Here is a 15,818-nt window from a genome sequence, read left to right as displayed (position 1 = left end):
TGCTAATGAGAATGATTTACAATAATACAATTATTTTAAAATAATACAATTTTGTCATCTTATTGTGTGGAATAAGTGTTACAGTTTTGGTGGCATGAATGATTCACTGACAGAGACCCTCTCCAGGAAGTCTGCAGGATTCTGCTTCATGTTTGAGCTGTCTGGGGAAACGCCTGCTATGCTGAGGCCTTCATAACGTTTCAGTAAATGTGTTGTTGTGTGTTCTGTGTTGTTAACATTGTGACCTGTGTTTGCTTGTTGAGAAATAGTCTTGCTACTTTAAAACATCTGAACTGGTTTTTGGTTGCACTTAGACCAGTTAGTGGCAAAACTGTGATTTTTAGTGAACTTTAATGTGTAAAATATTTTCTTATTTCTTTATCTTCTTAATTTTTTAAGGTTCAGTGCGCAGAAGACTTATACTGGTTTTACTGCAGAGCTACAGGACAAATAGAAACACACACACACACACACACACACACACACACACACACACACACACACACACACACACACACACACACACACACACACACACACACACAGTGAGCAGCGGGCGGAGAGACAGGTCTGCTGTCTATATTCTGATGTGACTGTGCTTGAATAGTTGTAAGGCTGTAGCTCAGAGGGCCGCGGAAACCGGGTGAAGTGGACGTGGCATTCGCGAGTTTGGACTGCAGCTTGTGAAAGCGCGTGCCGTGGCACAGGTGAGAGTGTAAAGTTGCCAGGGCTGGGAGCTGCGCTGCTGCACGGGCATAGGAGGCCCGGGACTCTCGGACCTCTCCGGCACTCAGCACATCGTTCTCACGGAAACGCCGTGTTTCTGACTCGTCGCGTGTTTTCATGCAAGCAGCGTTTAACTGAAAGTTCTTCAAATGAAGGAAAAATCAAAGAATGCCGCGAAAAAGCGCAGAGAGAAAGAGAACGGAGAGTTTTATGAGCTGGCCAAGCTGCTGCCTCTGCCGGCGGCCATCACCTCCCAGCTGGACAAGGCCTCCATCATCCGGCTGACGAGCAGCTACCTCCGGATGCGGAGCATTCTCCCCGACGGTAGGCACCCGACACCCTTTCATTTGTAGCCGATTCAGACAGAGGTTTTCTTCCAATAATAATAACAATAATTATTAATCACTATTTTGTTAGTTAGATGCACACAGTAGATTGGAAGTTTAAACACTGATGTCTGCTTCAAACGACTCATTTATCAAGATGAATTATTTCATTAGTGCCCGTGGGCACTGGGGCAGTGCGGGAAAACTCTGTCAACACTCGGAAAGTCTGCTTCAGTCACTGACCTGCCCGTTGGTCGTTCTCGCGTGGATTCTTACCGAGTTTGAAGACTAATCCAGCTGTAATCCACGAATGACAACAAAGTTTCATCATACAGATGCACGAGACGTGGATTTCTAAAGGCGTCATAGACGAAAGACAGAGTCCTGCTCAGGGACGCCGCTGTGTTTCAGCACAAACGTGTTCTCATGCTGGAAGTCCAACGATCTTTGAAATAATAATAATAATAATAATAATGAAGCGCTTCATAACCTCGCTCCTCCATATTTATCTGATCGTCTCCATACGGAGAGCTTTATTTGGTTTAATAATATTGCATAAAAATAGAATGTAATAATAATAATAATAATAATAATAATAATAATAATAATAATAATAATAATAATAATACATTTGATTTCTAGCCGTCACCTTACATTAGTACAACAAAATAAAAACAAAAGGTAAATGAAAAATAAAAAAACAAAAATGAAAGTATAAAAACTAAACAAGGTTAAAATCGACTTAGAATCAATGGTTTTAAAACGCGATTTAAAGTAGAGAGGAGGTCTGTAGTCCGGAGATCTGCTGAAAGTGCATCCAAAGACTCGGGCAGAACAAGTCCCACGGTAGCCCCACGGTAGTCAGGCGGGCAGGTGGAACAGACAGAAGGGAAACTCTCTGTATGGAGACGATCAGATAAATATGGGGGAGCGAGGTTATGAAGCGCTTCATTATTATTATTATTATTATTATTATTATTATTATTATTATTATTATTGTTGTTGTTGTTGTTGTTGTTGTTGTTGTTGTTCTCGCCAGCAGAGATCGCAGCTTGCATTCTTTTTACATTTGAAAATGGGTTTCAGCTTCCAGATGTGGCCTGTACTTTCTGTGGATCTGTGAAAGAATGACTCGTGTCTGTAAATGTGACAAAGTCAAACGTGTTAGCAGCGCTGAGCCTGTGTTAAAGTGAGCGCAGCGATAAGCGTGGGCCTGTTACTGCACGGCTGAGGCTGCTTTTAACGAAGGAAGCTTCGTTTGTCTCTGATAGTCTGTTTCTTTCACTGCATCGCTCTGATACGGAGAGCTTATTTCTTCTGCTAAATGTTTATTATGTTCAGAGTTTAGTTTGGCATCATTTTGGCTGAAGCTAAACGCTCCACATCGGGAGCCTCGGGATAATCTGACAGCATTTATCCCGCCTGAAGGCTGACATCAGCGTCATCTGTTAAAACGAACAGGATTACAACAACTGTAACAGTTACAATGCAGGACTCTTGTTTTTCTCTGTTTGCAGTTAAAAAACAGAAAATATTTCATTCAATTGAAATTTCAAGTGGAATGTAAACATGAAAAAACATCTTTTCGTATCAAATTGTCAGTTTTACATGTGTTAAAAAATATTACCCACATACCGAGATATACATAAATTCAAAAGAAATACACAAGCATGCATTTCACTTCTGTTGCTGTCACATACACGTTGAAATATATTTGTCACGTGATCTTATTGCGTTATTGATTATTATTAATTATTAATATCTGTTGTTCGTTTGTAAAACTGTTCTGGTCTTATTAGCTCATCAGTGTCGTTGTGCAAAATAAACTTTGAACTCAAAGGATTGAAATCGAGTTACCGTCACATTAGTTTGGCTTTGAAGCAAAGTAGAAATACTCACCTGACATCAAAACAATGTGAACATACAAACATTCTTTACGTTAAATAATTACATATAATTACATGCTATTATAGTAGTGTGATTACGTGACTTTTTAAGTGTTGCGGGTTAATATGACCTATTTTGCTCTATTTTCCTTCCATTTAAATGAACATTACAGTTTACGCAGTATTAGGTACACGTGTACTACTCTTTAGTCCGCACACGTTCTTTTTATTAAAAGATGACTAGTGTCGTTTCAGCCTTCTGTGAGTAATGAAGGCAAGTGTAACCCGATTCCAGTCGCTCCTCCAGAGACTGTTGCAAAATAAAAACTCTGTTGATTTTTTTTATTTCCTCAGTGGACGCTTGGCGGGCTGTGAGATGACTCCTATCACTGTTTTACAGTTTATTTGAATGGTTTAATATTTTGTTTTAAAAAAGCAACAACCCTAATTTAAATGTAGTATAATTTCAAATACCAACATGTCCAACTGATAAATGTAAAATAAATAAATAAAAATAAATGTAAAAACCATATATATATATATATATATATATATATATATATATATATATATATATATATATATATATATATATATATATATGCTGTTTTTCAAAAGTAAAAGCTATAGTATTGCAGAGTGAAACTGTATCATGTCAGTACTCATGTTGAAAGCTACACAGTGGCTATTCTGATTTTGCTATTTGATTTCATCTGTAGTTCCAGCGGCCTTGGGGAAGAAATCGTACCTCGGTTTGACCTCTGATGGGTGCTGGGACAGCAGGTCACTCAGGTGTCTTTGCAGAAGAGAAATGAGCTTCTTGTGCTGTTTATGACATTATATTTATATTGTAATGTAGAGAGTGAACAACAATCCAGAGAAAATACCAACAATCTCAAACTGAGGTTGTGAGAAATATTCTTTACTCTTTACAGTTTATTCGACCTCTAATAGAGGATAGCATTATTTTTTTACTGGAATTCAGAGAATACTTTTTGCATTCCCAGAAACTTGATCCTGTTTTTGTGGATATTTTCAGACCTGGATGAAGAGAATCAACTTGATTTCTGTGCCCAGATTCTCGAGCATGCATCGAGACAACCTTTCTTCAGTATTAACACGCTGTAGAGTGTACCTCACTGTTTTTTTTTTTTATTTGTTTCACTTGTCTCAATATGGATTTTTAAAAATGTGCTTTTTATGTCTCATTTTGTTGGATACTTTTCATGTCTTTTAACAGCTAAAATGTGTCTGTCCCAGACGTATGGTTAAATTTCATGATAGGAGCGTGAAGCACGGACATACAGTGTGAAAAATGCAGAAACATATATTAAGTCATTTGATGGCAGGTCAACTTTTTATACTTGCAGTATAAAACCTTTTTCAATGTAAAGCTGCTTCTGTCTCTTTTCCATGCACACACCAGTCCACAGCAGAGCCTGGAGTCAGGACTGACTGTGAGGACATTATTGTGCTGGCAGCAAATGTCTGGATTACTGGCATAGTTAGAGAAATTTAACTGGACGTTTTTGTATTAATGACACAATAACACAATTCACTCCAATATGTAAAAAAACAACAACAACAATTTAACTTTGTTCTCCTTCTTTTTTCAAACACTTACTTTGTGTTCACATCTCTTCACTCACTGGCTTTCAGCAGATTTCATGTGAAATAACTTTGATATTAAAAGCAGAATTAGTTCAAACTGCTTGATTAGCAGAGACACTGGTTTACAGTTCTGTCTTTGAAGGACCTGACTGTGCAGAGATGAACTGTTCCATATTTATGTAGCCTGAAAATGCTTCACTTAGTTTCCAAGTCATAGATTTAAAACCAAACCAAACCTTCCACTGTGTGATTGGGACACCACCATGACGAGGTGACAAAAAAGAGTTTAGATGAATTATGTCAAGCCTTAACGCTTCAGGCCGATTCTCATATTTCATCGCCCCCTTATTGTCCGTTTTCAGATTTTCCCACACATACTGTGTAAATACGGCACAGCATACCTACATACAGTAGGTAGTAATTCGTTCCATTGTGTATACAAAGAAGGATGCAGGTCAATAATGTTATTCAATTATAGAACACTGTAATAACTTTATATAGTAAAATACATATTTTCAGAATATTCAGAATACTCCCACTGATTCATTTTTGTATGTCAGCTGGCCAACATACAGAATACACAGCTGAAGGCAAATCTCATGCATAGGTGGGAGAATAGTCTTGGAAAAGGAAAGTTAACATTAGAGATTTCCTGTTGATCTGAAAATTGAATTATGTTTAATACTACACGGTCCGATTCTAGAAGAACAGCAGTGGTTCAATCTGCTCCTGTCTGCACGCCAAATATCCTTGAACCTCGAAGCTGCTCTCCGATGCAGCCATCACATTATAAATATGTGTAAATGTCAGATAGAAAGCACTTCAATGGAAAACAGAAACAAAGAAAAAAGCACATGTATGAATTCAATGAATGAGGAAAGTTGTGCAAAGTGCTTTGAACTCTTTTGATCCTGTATGTTGGACAGCAGCAACAGTGTCACAAATATCATGTTTTTACCCTTAATTAGACACATAAATAAACATTTATAGTAGAAAAATGTGCCAAATATTCTAAAAGTTTTTCTAGAGATTAAATATTTTTGGTTTAATTCCACCCAGATTGTAAAAATTACGAAAAACCCAACTTGTTTTTTCTTCCAATGAAAACAAACAATGACAAATTTCCAACAACCTTTTGTATATAAATCATGACACATTATTTTAATACTCTTCTGATGGCATCAGCATCAAATAAATAAAGTTTCCACTGCTTGGCTTTGTAGTGAAATAAAAAATCAGCATGTCTGATGCTTCAGTTATTTAATCTTATTAAGGTCGGCTTCATTTGCCCAAAAACTTTGTGAAAGAATATTTTCTTCATGTAAAAAAGAAAATGAATGTGTGACATTAACTTTGTTCTAGTGACCGTGTGCGTGTTTGTCAAAGATATATTTTTAATTTGTCCCGTAGTCTGGTTCGTATGACCGATGGAGCCAGCCTTTGTCTCTCTGATTGTGTCTGTCTCTCTGTGCAGGTCTGGGTGATGGATGGGGGCAGTCAACAAGGTTCAGTCCTCTGGACAACATGGCAAAGGAGCTGGGTACCCACCTTTTACAAGTCAGTATAACCAATAACCCACCATGTCATCGTTCTATGCTCTTACACAGTTTCCTCTAACTTATCACGTGTTGTATGAAACTGACGCCGTGTGTAAAATGAGATTACTGCGTGCGAGTGCTGGTGTGCTTTGATATGACAAAGAGCTAAATTTGGACTTAAACGATTATTTTTCCTTAAATGATTTGGGTTCCTCTGACATTTGCATTTTACACCACATCTGGGAATGACTTTTGATGCAATATGGTCCTCATATCTCTGCAGAAGAAAGATAAGAATATCATATGAATTAAATGATGGTGTCAGCACATAGCTAACAGTTTCCTGGGACACACGAGATGATTTCCTCCTGCACACAGCCATCCTGATGACAGATTCAGATAACTCTATTAACCCCAGTTTGTTTACAGCATATCCAAACTACCTGCTCACACAACCTGCAGTCTTTAAATACTAATCACAAGCACTGATGCATGTCAAGGTACAGATCAACAAACCATGAGGTCAAGAATAAATATATTAAAAGTACAAACGTCTAAATACTCCCTGTCAGCGTTAAGTCATCTAACGGCTGAGGGATGGAAGGATTTTAAGCTTCTGTTTGTTCTACATTCGGTTACAAGGTTACGGTGACCTGAGACAACATCCTGGACTCAGATGAAAAAATATGTCTAGGATGGATAATCATGTTTCTTGCCTTCTTTATTTTCCCAGAGTGAACCCAAAGCTCTCTTCTCCCTGTGAGTTTGGAGCAGGGCTTAACAGTACTGCTGAGGGAGTTTCTGCCCTTGATAGAAAAACACTGAATAAAAGAACATTTTAAGACTTTCTATAAACGCACAAGATAAACTTTCTTATTAACATTAAAAGATTTCAATCTTCTTAACAAGTATATTCTCTGTTGAACCTGTTTTATGAAGGACTATGTGTTCATATCAAACTTGAGTTGATGGTCAAAGACTGCTCTGTTTGTAACCTCCACTTCACAAATTTGGGTAAAACAGGGCCATGGACAGGCTCAGGACCTGGAAGCATGGAAATCAAATGGGGTGGCCAAATTAAAGCCTTTAAAAAAACAAACTCATATGCAGGTGTTACATATGGTTAAATGATTCAAATGCAGTAAGTATACACGTGTTTCTATAACTTAGTTATTTCTGTAGCCCACATAATTAAACATTTACATAACACATGTGAACTTTGATTAGATGTACTGTACAGCCTGTAGAATGAATAAATATGTAGCCCAATAAGTATAAAATCCAGAAAGCTACACAACATGGGGCGGTTCACATACAAACACAAGTCTAACTGAAGTTTTTGTTAGAAAAAATAAAATTGTTGCTTAAATTTACACCAAATGTCAGAAATCTGCACCGTCATGAACAAGAATTTAAATCTAATTTTTTCATGATTTCACCCTCTGAGGTCCAAAATGTCCAGTTTTCACTGCTTTTGATTTTACATTTGTATTTCACAATGTTTTTTTTGTCATCATTTTCAGCTCAACCTCACGTGTCTGAATTTGCAGTTATTTTTTCATTGACATACTGTATTAACACAACTGATCTGAAATCACACACAAAATATAAGATCCTAGTAGTAGTTATATTATTTTACTGTGAAAAACACAGAAATGTTTAGTAAATGATTTATTATATATAACTTGAAATGCAAATTTAACGTGTAAATTTTGAAAAAGCTGTGCACATATTTGTAAACAGTAAAGTTATATACAACTATTTATCTATGGTACATTTTTCCACCGATAGGAAAGAGGTGGCTTTTGTTCTTTCTTTACTGTTTTTTATGCTGTCCTGAGAAAATGCTTTTTTAAAAACTGCTTATACTTCTTTTTTTAATCATAACTCTGGATTTAGTGGCCTGTCATTAAAATGTAAAAACTGGTGTATACTTTGAAGTCCGAACCTTCAAAACAAGCTGAAACACAGACTCAGCGTGGCTGCAGCTTGTTGCTGTGTCAGCTTACATCAGTCATGTGATTTGGAGGTGCAGCGTGTCCGTGGACCACAGAGGGTTAATAACACTCACCTTCATTCCATTTCCAGACCAACCCACCACCTGTGTAAAATCTGAAATGCCCATGGTGTTGTTCAAATGTGCTCTGGCACGGTCATAGGCATCTGTTGCTACTGACAACAAGAAGTAAAGCCGGTCCACGCTATGGGCTGAACCATTTGTGGTGGTGGTCAGTTCAATTTTATTCAATTTTAATTGCTGCTGGGATCAAAGTGTTAATGCTACCTTATTTTAATAAACAACACTGTCATATGCATAGGGGTGGCAAGAGATCAGTTTAGGGTGGCACATGCCACCCCTCTAGATCCGCCCCTGCCTTGAAGCAAGGACAAGAGGACAGTGTCATCAGAAAACGTAATTATAAATCTTTTCTCATACCAAGTCCAGCAGCTGTTGGTTTACATCAGGGGTGGGCAATTCCAGGCCTCGAGGGCCGGTGTCCTGCAGGTTTTAGATCTCACCCTGGGTCAACACACCTGAATCACATGATGAGTTCATTACCAGGCCTCTGGAGAACTTCAAGACATGTTGAGGAGGTAATTTAGCCATTTGGATCAGCTGTGTTGGATCAAGGACACGTCTAAAACCTGCAGGACCTCGAGGCCTGGAGTTGCCCACCCCTGGTTTACATACTAAAAAGAACTGGCAAATGTGTAAATGAGTGGTGGACCGATTTATATATACTGTATAAGTTCTCCGTTTTCATGTCTCAGACTGCTTATTGTGTCTGGGTTTTTTTTTGGTGTCTACATTGATGGTTCTTTTAAATTGAATAAGCAGGTGAGTGCAGCAGTTCAGTCCTGCTTCTTTCAGTTAAGACAGCTAGCCAAGGTAAAGCCATCCCTCCCGGCTAACGTCTTTGAGCGTGTTATTCACCTTTTTCTTACTTGCAGATTGGACTACTGCAATTCATTGTGTTATGGTCTAGATCAGGCCACCATCCATCGTCTTCAGATGGTTCAAAATGCAGCTGCTCGCCTGTTAACTGGTACCGAACGGGGAGAGCATATAACCCCAGTTTTAGCTTCTTTACACTGGCTTCCTGTCTCCTACAGGATCCAATTTAAACTTTTACTTTTTGTTTTTAAGTCACTTAATGCCTGAGCTCCTCTCTGCCTATGCTCCAGGAAAAACCACGAGGTCTAGCTCAAAACTAATGTTGTCCATCTCATGGACTAATCTCAAATCTCGTGGTGATAGATCCTTCTCTGTGGCAGGTCCCAGACTTTGGAATAGTCTCCCCTTAAATATTAGATCTGCACAAACACTTGAGCAATTTAAATCATTACTAAAGATACATTTCTATGCCCTGGCTTTTAACACACTATGACCCAAGCATTTTGGTCTTATTTGAATTAGTTTAGTTATTGTTTTAATTCTTTTATTGTCCTATTATTGTTTTTTATTGTTAATATTGTATTACATTGTTGCTTTGTAATACCATTTTTATATTGTTAAGCACTTTGTGCAGCATCGGCTGTTTGAAATGTGCTATATAAATAAACTTGACCTTGACCTTAAAGGACACAATAATACTTTTTAGGATCTTTTCAAAGGTTTCCATTACTAGTCATGCAAGTACAGCTGTTATGCATTAGCATACTGATTAATGGAGGGCATATTTTTGATTCCCTGCCAGGGAGCTGTAAGGTTTTTATTTCTATAATTCACCTCAATTTTAGCCTTATACTTTGTTTAGCGTTTTTAATTTCGTACCTCTCTGGAGAAAGCTTTTTTCTCAGGAACGTCTCCACATCTGTATATCAGTTTCTTTGTTATTGATGAATGCTTTGATTTCCTTGGTTATCCAACGTTTCTTTTTTGGATAAATAACTTTTTAGGTGGAGTCCAGACAAAAGTGATATATGATGAGTCCAATGTTCCCTCTAAGCTGCGCAATGCTGGCTCGCTCTCTGCGCACAGAAAATCTGCGTTGCACACAAAAAAAAATCTAACCTGAATTGAAATGAAAATAAATCCGTTAACAATTCTGTTCTGCATGTTAGTCAGTGACTGGCTGCTCCTGGATGGGATTAGAACGATGCCACCTTATGCCATAATCCAGCCAATGATGCGATTCACATTCGTATGCAGCTAATCAACGTGGCTAACAGGCTATGACAGCGTCCTTATGTGCCGGTGTTTTAGCAAAGCGGCTGATGTGGAGTGAAGCCACGTTAATGACAACGTGTACAACCATTGGAGATGTGAGCAGGACAGACGGAACAACTGACGGACAAAGTGTGGACTTTATACCAGTTTTTAAATCGTGTTGATCGGCCACGTAAAACCAGAGTTATGATAAAATATCTGCAATGTTTGTTTTTCTTCCTGAATACTGTCGTTGTTTATATTTACTGAACAATGAGGCGCCTGCTGAGTGTCACAGGTGTTACAGCAGTGACACATCTGCTGCTGTCAGGCCTGCAGGTATCAGGCTGCTGTTCTCCTTCATCTCATAGTGGACAGAAATTATTTTTTGGAGCGGCACAAATAATTTGTGTGGCATCAGATTTGATGCAGAACAGCTGATTGTTCTGTAAATAGTTTGAAATGTTTGTTTAAAAAACGCCTTGGCTGCATTTTTAGGTAAAAGCTGCAAAACTTTGTTTGCTTAACTCAGTTACTTTTTTGAAGAAGTAACTATATAATTAACTGCCCAGCATTGGTCATTATTTACTGTTATTTGCAGACAGAGTTACAGGACTCTCTCCCAGACCACAGACTCATAATACAGTCAGAGCTTAATAAAAAAATAAAAAAGAAGAAGTTGTGTTTTCGAAATTGGAGTTCAGGTTACTTTTCCTTCCAATAGTGTTAAAATGCTGCACAGGTCATGAACAAGATTTATTTAAATTTTCATTGTAAGTGGACTAAAGCAGGTAATTAAAAGTAGTCTAACATAAATGCTGTGATTTACGGAGCCCCGCAGGGGACATGGGAGAAAAAAAAATTAACTTTTGCGAGATCTCGCAAAAGTTTTGCGAGATCTCGCAAAACAAACTCGGGATCTCGCAAAACTTTTAACCACATTCTTCGGACGCCGGCTCGAAGCCGACCGGGAGGTCGAGGCACGATGTGCCGGGAAAGCGGTGTTCCTCCCAGCTGTAGTAGGTCTCGACCTCCCGTTAGCTTCGAGCTAACGGGAAGAATGCGGCTAAAACTTTTGCGAGATCTCGCAAAAGCTTTGCGAGATCCCGAGTTTGTTTTGCGAGATCCCGAGATAGTTTTGCGAGATCTCGCAAAAGTCTGTCTTAATTTTTTTTTCTCCCATGTCCCCTGCGGGGCTCCGTAGTAATTTGATTATTTTAATAAACATGTAACTTGGATGGATTGGATGCTGGCGTGACCACAGTGCACACGTCTGCTGTTGCTCACAGTGGTCCAAGGGACGCTCAGGGAGTTTGTGTGTTCGCTCAGACACATGAAACATTAGAGGGAACATCGGATGAGACAGATTAACAGAGATCATTAATGTTGTTACCACATGTATTATAAAAATGATACCAGCCAAAGCAAGCCTGAAGAGATGAGATGCTGTGTTCTGACCAGCATCTCACAAGTTATACCTCACATGGGAGTCTCCATGAAGAGGGTGTATGGGTGCAATAAATACACACTGCTGTGGTATGGTGATCGAAGGGAAGGCAGGGGCAACGACGTGGACGCACAACTTGTCACAAATGTTCAGTTTTAAATGTTTAAAATCAAAGATGACGCACTTTTGGGCATCTGGACAAATTGTGTCAAGCCTCTGTGCTACATCAGCAATCAGCAGAGATGCAACAGAGGCATCGTCACACAGATTAAATACACTCAACAAAAATATAAACGCAACACTTTTGTTTTTGCTCCCATTCCCCATGGGATGGACGTAGAGACCTAAAATTCATTCCAGATACACAATATAACCATCCCTCCCAAACAGTGGTCACAAATCAGTCCAAATGTGTGGTAGTGGGCACATCTGCTATATTGAGATAATCCATCCCACCTCACAGGTGTGCCACATCAGGATGCTGGTCTGACATCATGAGTAGTGCACAGGTGTACCTCAGACTGCCCACAACAAAAGGCCACCCTGGAATGTGCAGTTTTTTGCGCTATTGGGGGTCTGGGGACCCAGAACCGGTCAGTATCTGGTGTGACCACCATTTGCCTCATGCAGTGCAACACATCGTCGCATGGAGTCTATCAGATTGTCAATTGTGGCCTGTGGAATGTTGGTCCACTCCACTTCAATGGCTGTGCGAGGTTGTTGGATATTCGTGGGAACTGGTACACGCTGTCGTATACGCCGGTCAAGCACATCCCGAACATGCTCAATGGGTGACATGTCCGGTGAGTATGCTGGCCATGCAAGAACTGGGACATTCTCAGCTGCCATCTGCCCTGAACAATGTGAACCATGATTCATCCGTGAAGCGCACACCTCTCCAACGTGCCAGACGCCATCGAATGTGAGCATTTGCCCACACAAGTCTGTTACGGCGACGAGCTGGAGTCAGGTCAAGACCCCGATGAGGACGACGGGCATGCAGTTGAGCGTCCCTGAGACGGTTTCTGACAGTTTGTGCAGAAATTGTTTGGTTGTGCAAACCAATTGTTCCAGCAGCTGTCTGGGTGGCTGGTCTCAGACGATCTTGGAGGTGAACCTGCTGGATGTGGAGGTCCTGGGCTGGTGTGGTTACACGAGGTCTGCGGTTGTGAGGCCGGTTGGATGTGCTGCCATATTCTCTGAAACGCCTGTGGAGACGGCTTATGGTTGAGAAATGAACATTCAATGCACGGGCGACAGATCTGGTTGACATTCCTGCTGTCAGCATGCCAATTGCACGCTCCCTCATTGCTTGTGGCATCTGTGGCATTTTGCTGTGAGACAAAACTGCACATTCCAGGGTGGCCTTTTGTTGTGGGCAGTCTGAGGTACACCTGTGCACTACTCATGATGTCAGATCAGCATCCTGATGTGGCACACCTGTGAGGTGGGATGGATTATCTCAATATAGCAGATGTGCCCACTACCACACATTTGGACTGATTTGTGACCACTGTTTGGGAGGGATGGTTATATTGTGTATCTGGAATGAATTTCAGGTCTCTACGTCCATCCCATGGGGAATGGGAGCAGTAACAAAGGTGTTGCGTTTATATTTTTGTTGAGTGTAAATAATTGTGAAACACATCTGGCGAAATTCACAGGGCAAGTAGAAGCGTCGGAGTGAGACTGTTAACAGCTCAATGTCACGAGAGCTTCTCATGAGCCACCACAGTGTTAAAGGACCGTTTCTGATGTAGAAGCACACACCTCCCCATTGCTTGTTGGTGGTTTCCACTGAACGGTCCAGACACAAAGGGATGCAGTTAGTGCCAGCTCCTTCTCCTGATCTGGATACAGAGCCATGTCTTGATGAAGGCCACAAGTGTTTTTCACGTCATGTTTCAGTGTGACCCAAGCTTTCTAGCTCATCCATCTTTTTCCATAAGGACTATACATTGGACAAGAGCATTGTAGGGAGAACCGGCAGCTTTTGGCAGTCATTAAGGTATGTTTACCTGAATTGTCTTCAAATTCCACCTCATCCAAATGAGCAAAATGCCCTCCATCATCAATAAATGGAAGGCGTTTGGAACCACCAGGACCCTTTCTGGAGCTGGCCACCTCCACCCGACTAGTCTGAGCAACTGGGATAGAAAGGTCTTAGTTATGGAGAATAAGAACCTGATGGTTACTGTGACAAAACTCCAGTATTGCTCTGTGGAGAGCCTAGCAGTAGGACAACCATTTCTGCAGCACTCCTACAGTCAATCCTGCATAGTAGAGTGGCCAGATGGAAGCCATTACTCAGTAACGTGTCTGTGAAGGTTCTCAGTCATCCAGGTCATCGTAGTCAGTAACACATCCAGACACATGACAGCTTGCCTGGAGTTAGCTAAAAAGCACCTGGAGGATACTTAGACCATGAGAAACAAAATACTCTGGTCAGATGAAACAGAGACTGAACTCTTTGCAGACTTGCACACAGGCTTAACCCTGGTTGAACATCTTTGGAGAGATCTAAACATGCATGTGACTGTGCACCAATGCTCCACATCCAACCTGATGGACCTTTGGTGGTTCTGCAAAGAAGAGTGAGAGAAACTGCCCTAAATAGGTGTGCCAAGCATGTATCATCATACTCAAAAAAAACTGAGGCTGTATTGTGGTCAAAGGTAAATGGCCTGTATTTGTATAGCGCTTTACTTGGTCCTAAGGACCCCAAAGCGCTTTACACATCCAGTCATCCACCCATTCACATACTGGTGATGGCAGCTACATTGTAGCCACAGCCACCCTGGGGCGCACTGACAGAGGCGAGGCTGCCGGACACTGGCGCCATCGGGCCCTCTGACCACCACCAGTAGGCAACGGGTGAAGTGTTTCGCCCAAGGACACAACGACCGAGACTGTCGGAGCTGGGGCTCGAACCAGCAACCTTCTGATTACAAGGCGAACTCCCAACTCTTGAGCCACGATCGCCCCAAGGTACTTGAACAAAGTACTGAGCAAACTGAAGCACCTCCCACAGGACACTCCGAGAGACAGGGTTGAATGCCTTCTCTAAGTACACAAAACACACGTAGTCTGGTTTTGCAAACTCCCTTGAACCTCAAGTATCCTCAAGAGGATAAGGAGCTGGTCCAGTGTACCATGGCCAGGATGAAAACCACATTGTTCCTCCTGTATCCGAGGTTTGACTAATGAACGGAATCTTCTTCTCGTGGCATAGACTTTCACAGTGAGGGTGCAAAATGTGATTCACCTATAGTGATAAATCTCTATCATACAAAGAAGAATACACATGATTCTGAATCACTGCCATCTTCTCTGGGCCAAAGCTAATTTAAAATTAACTTTTGTCAGGACTAAGGACTCCAGCTTGTTATCAGCACTCAGTTCAAAACCTGCACCTTTGATAGGAAGGGGGTGCATTCGTGCCTGTGAAATTGGCAGCTTGCACATCTGGAAAAGCACCATCAGTGCCAAAAGCTATGTGTAGCTTTTTCAGTAATACTGTTTGGCGCGGCTAATACTGTCATGACAAGCACCAAAGATTTCAGGCTACAGATCTGCATAGCCGCCTCACCAACAGAGGTGTGGAACATCTTCTCTTCACCCGAGAGTCCAGAACATGCAGCTGCAAATCTGAAATTACACTATGTTGACACTATTCACTCACCCATCCAAATCATTATCAGGTGTCAGAATGACTTTCATGGCCACAGGTGTATAAAATCAAGCACCTAGGCATGAGTTAGACTGCTTCTACTTTTGTGAAAGAAGAGTCACTCTGAGGAGTTTGGTGAATTCTAACATGTTATCATGATAGGATGCCATTTGTGCAACAAGTTCAGTCATGAAAATACCTTGTGGGCAAGATGGCGGATGTAGCAGGTGGTGGTGCAGACGTAGCTCCGACTTTCATACGGTTACGATTAAAACCAGATCATATAAAACAACTGATGGAAAGGTAATTGTAGAGGATGAGCTACTTAATTTCCTTGCTGTAAAAATCAAAACTTTAAGTCAGGATGAAATTCTGTTGTTGGCCACGAACACATTTGAATCTGAGGGGATTGAAGCCTCCAAGAAAGTTTTGTTTGAGCTCTGCCTCACTACCTCACAGTCGTT

At 40.7% G+C, this 15,818-nt stretch overlaps 1 protein-coding gene across 1 annotated transcript in view; it reads left to right on the top strand.

Moving 5' to 3' along the window:
* The first annotated feature begins 599 nt into the window (after positions 1–599).
* sim2 (SIM bHLH transcription factor 2) overlaps positions 600–15,818 on the top strand; it is a 60,855-nt gene continuing 45,636 nt past the window's right edge. Inside the window, exons 1-2 of the mRNA XM_026182153.2 lie at positions 600–1,050; positions 6,024–6,106. Coding sequence (XP_026037938.2) covers positions 876–1,050; positions 6,024–6,106 — 258 coding nt within the window. The 5' untranslated portion in view covers positions 600–875. The remainder of the gene's footprint in view (positions 1,051–6,023; positions 6,107–15,818) is intronic.

Source organism: Astatotilapia calliptera, chromosome 10 (genome assembly GCF_964374335.1).
Source record: "Astatotilapia calliptera chromosome 10, fAstCal68.1, whole genome shotgun sequence".
In the NCBI taxonomy this organism is placed as follows: domain Eukaryota; kingdom Metazoa; phylum Chordata; class Actinopteri; order Cichliformes; family Cichlidae; genus Astatotilapia; species Astatotilapia calliptera.
The sequence above is the reverse complement of the archived record's forward strand: the minus strand, read 5'-3'. Positions and strand labels throughout refer to the sequence as shown.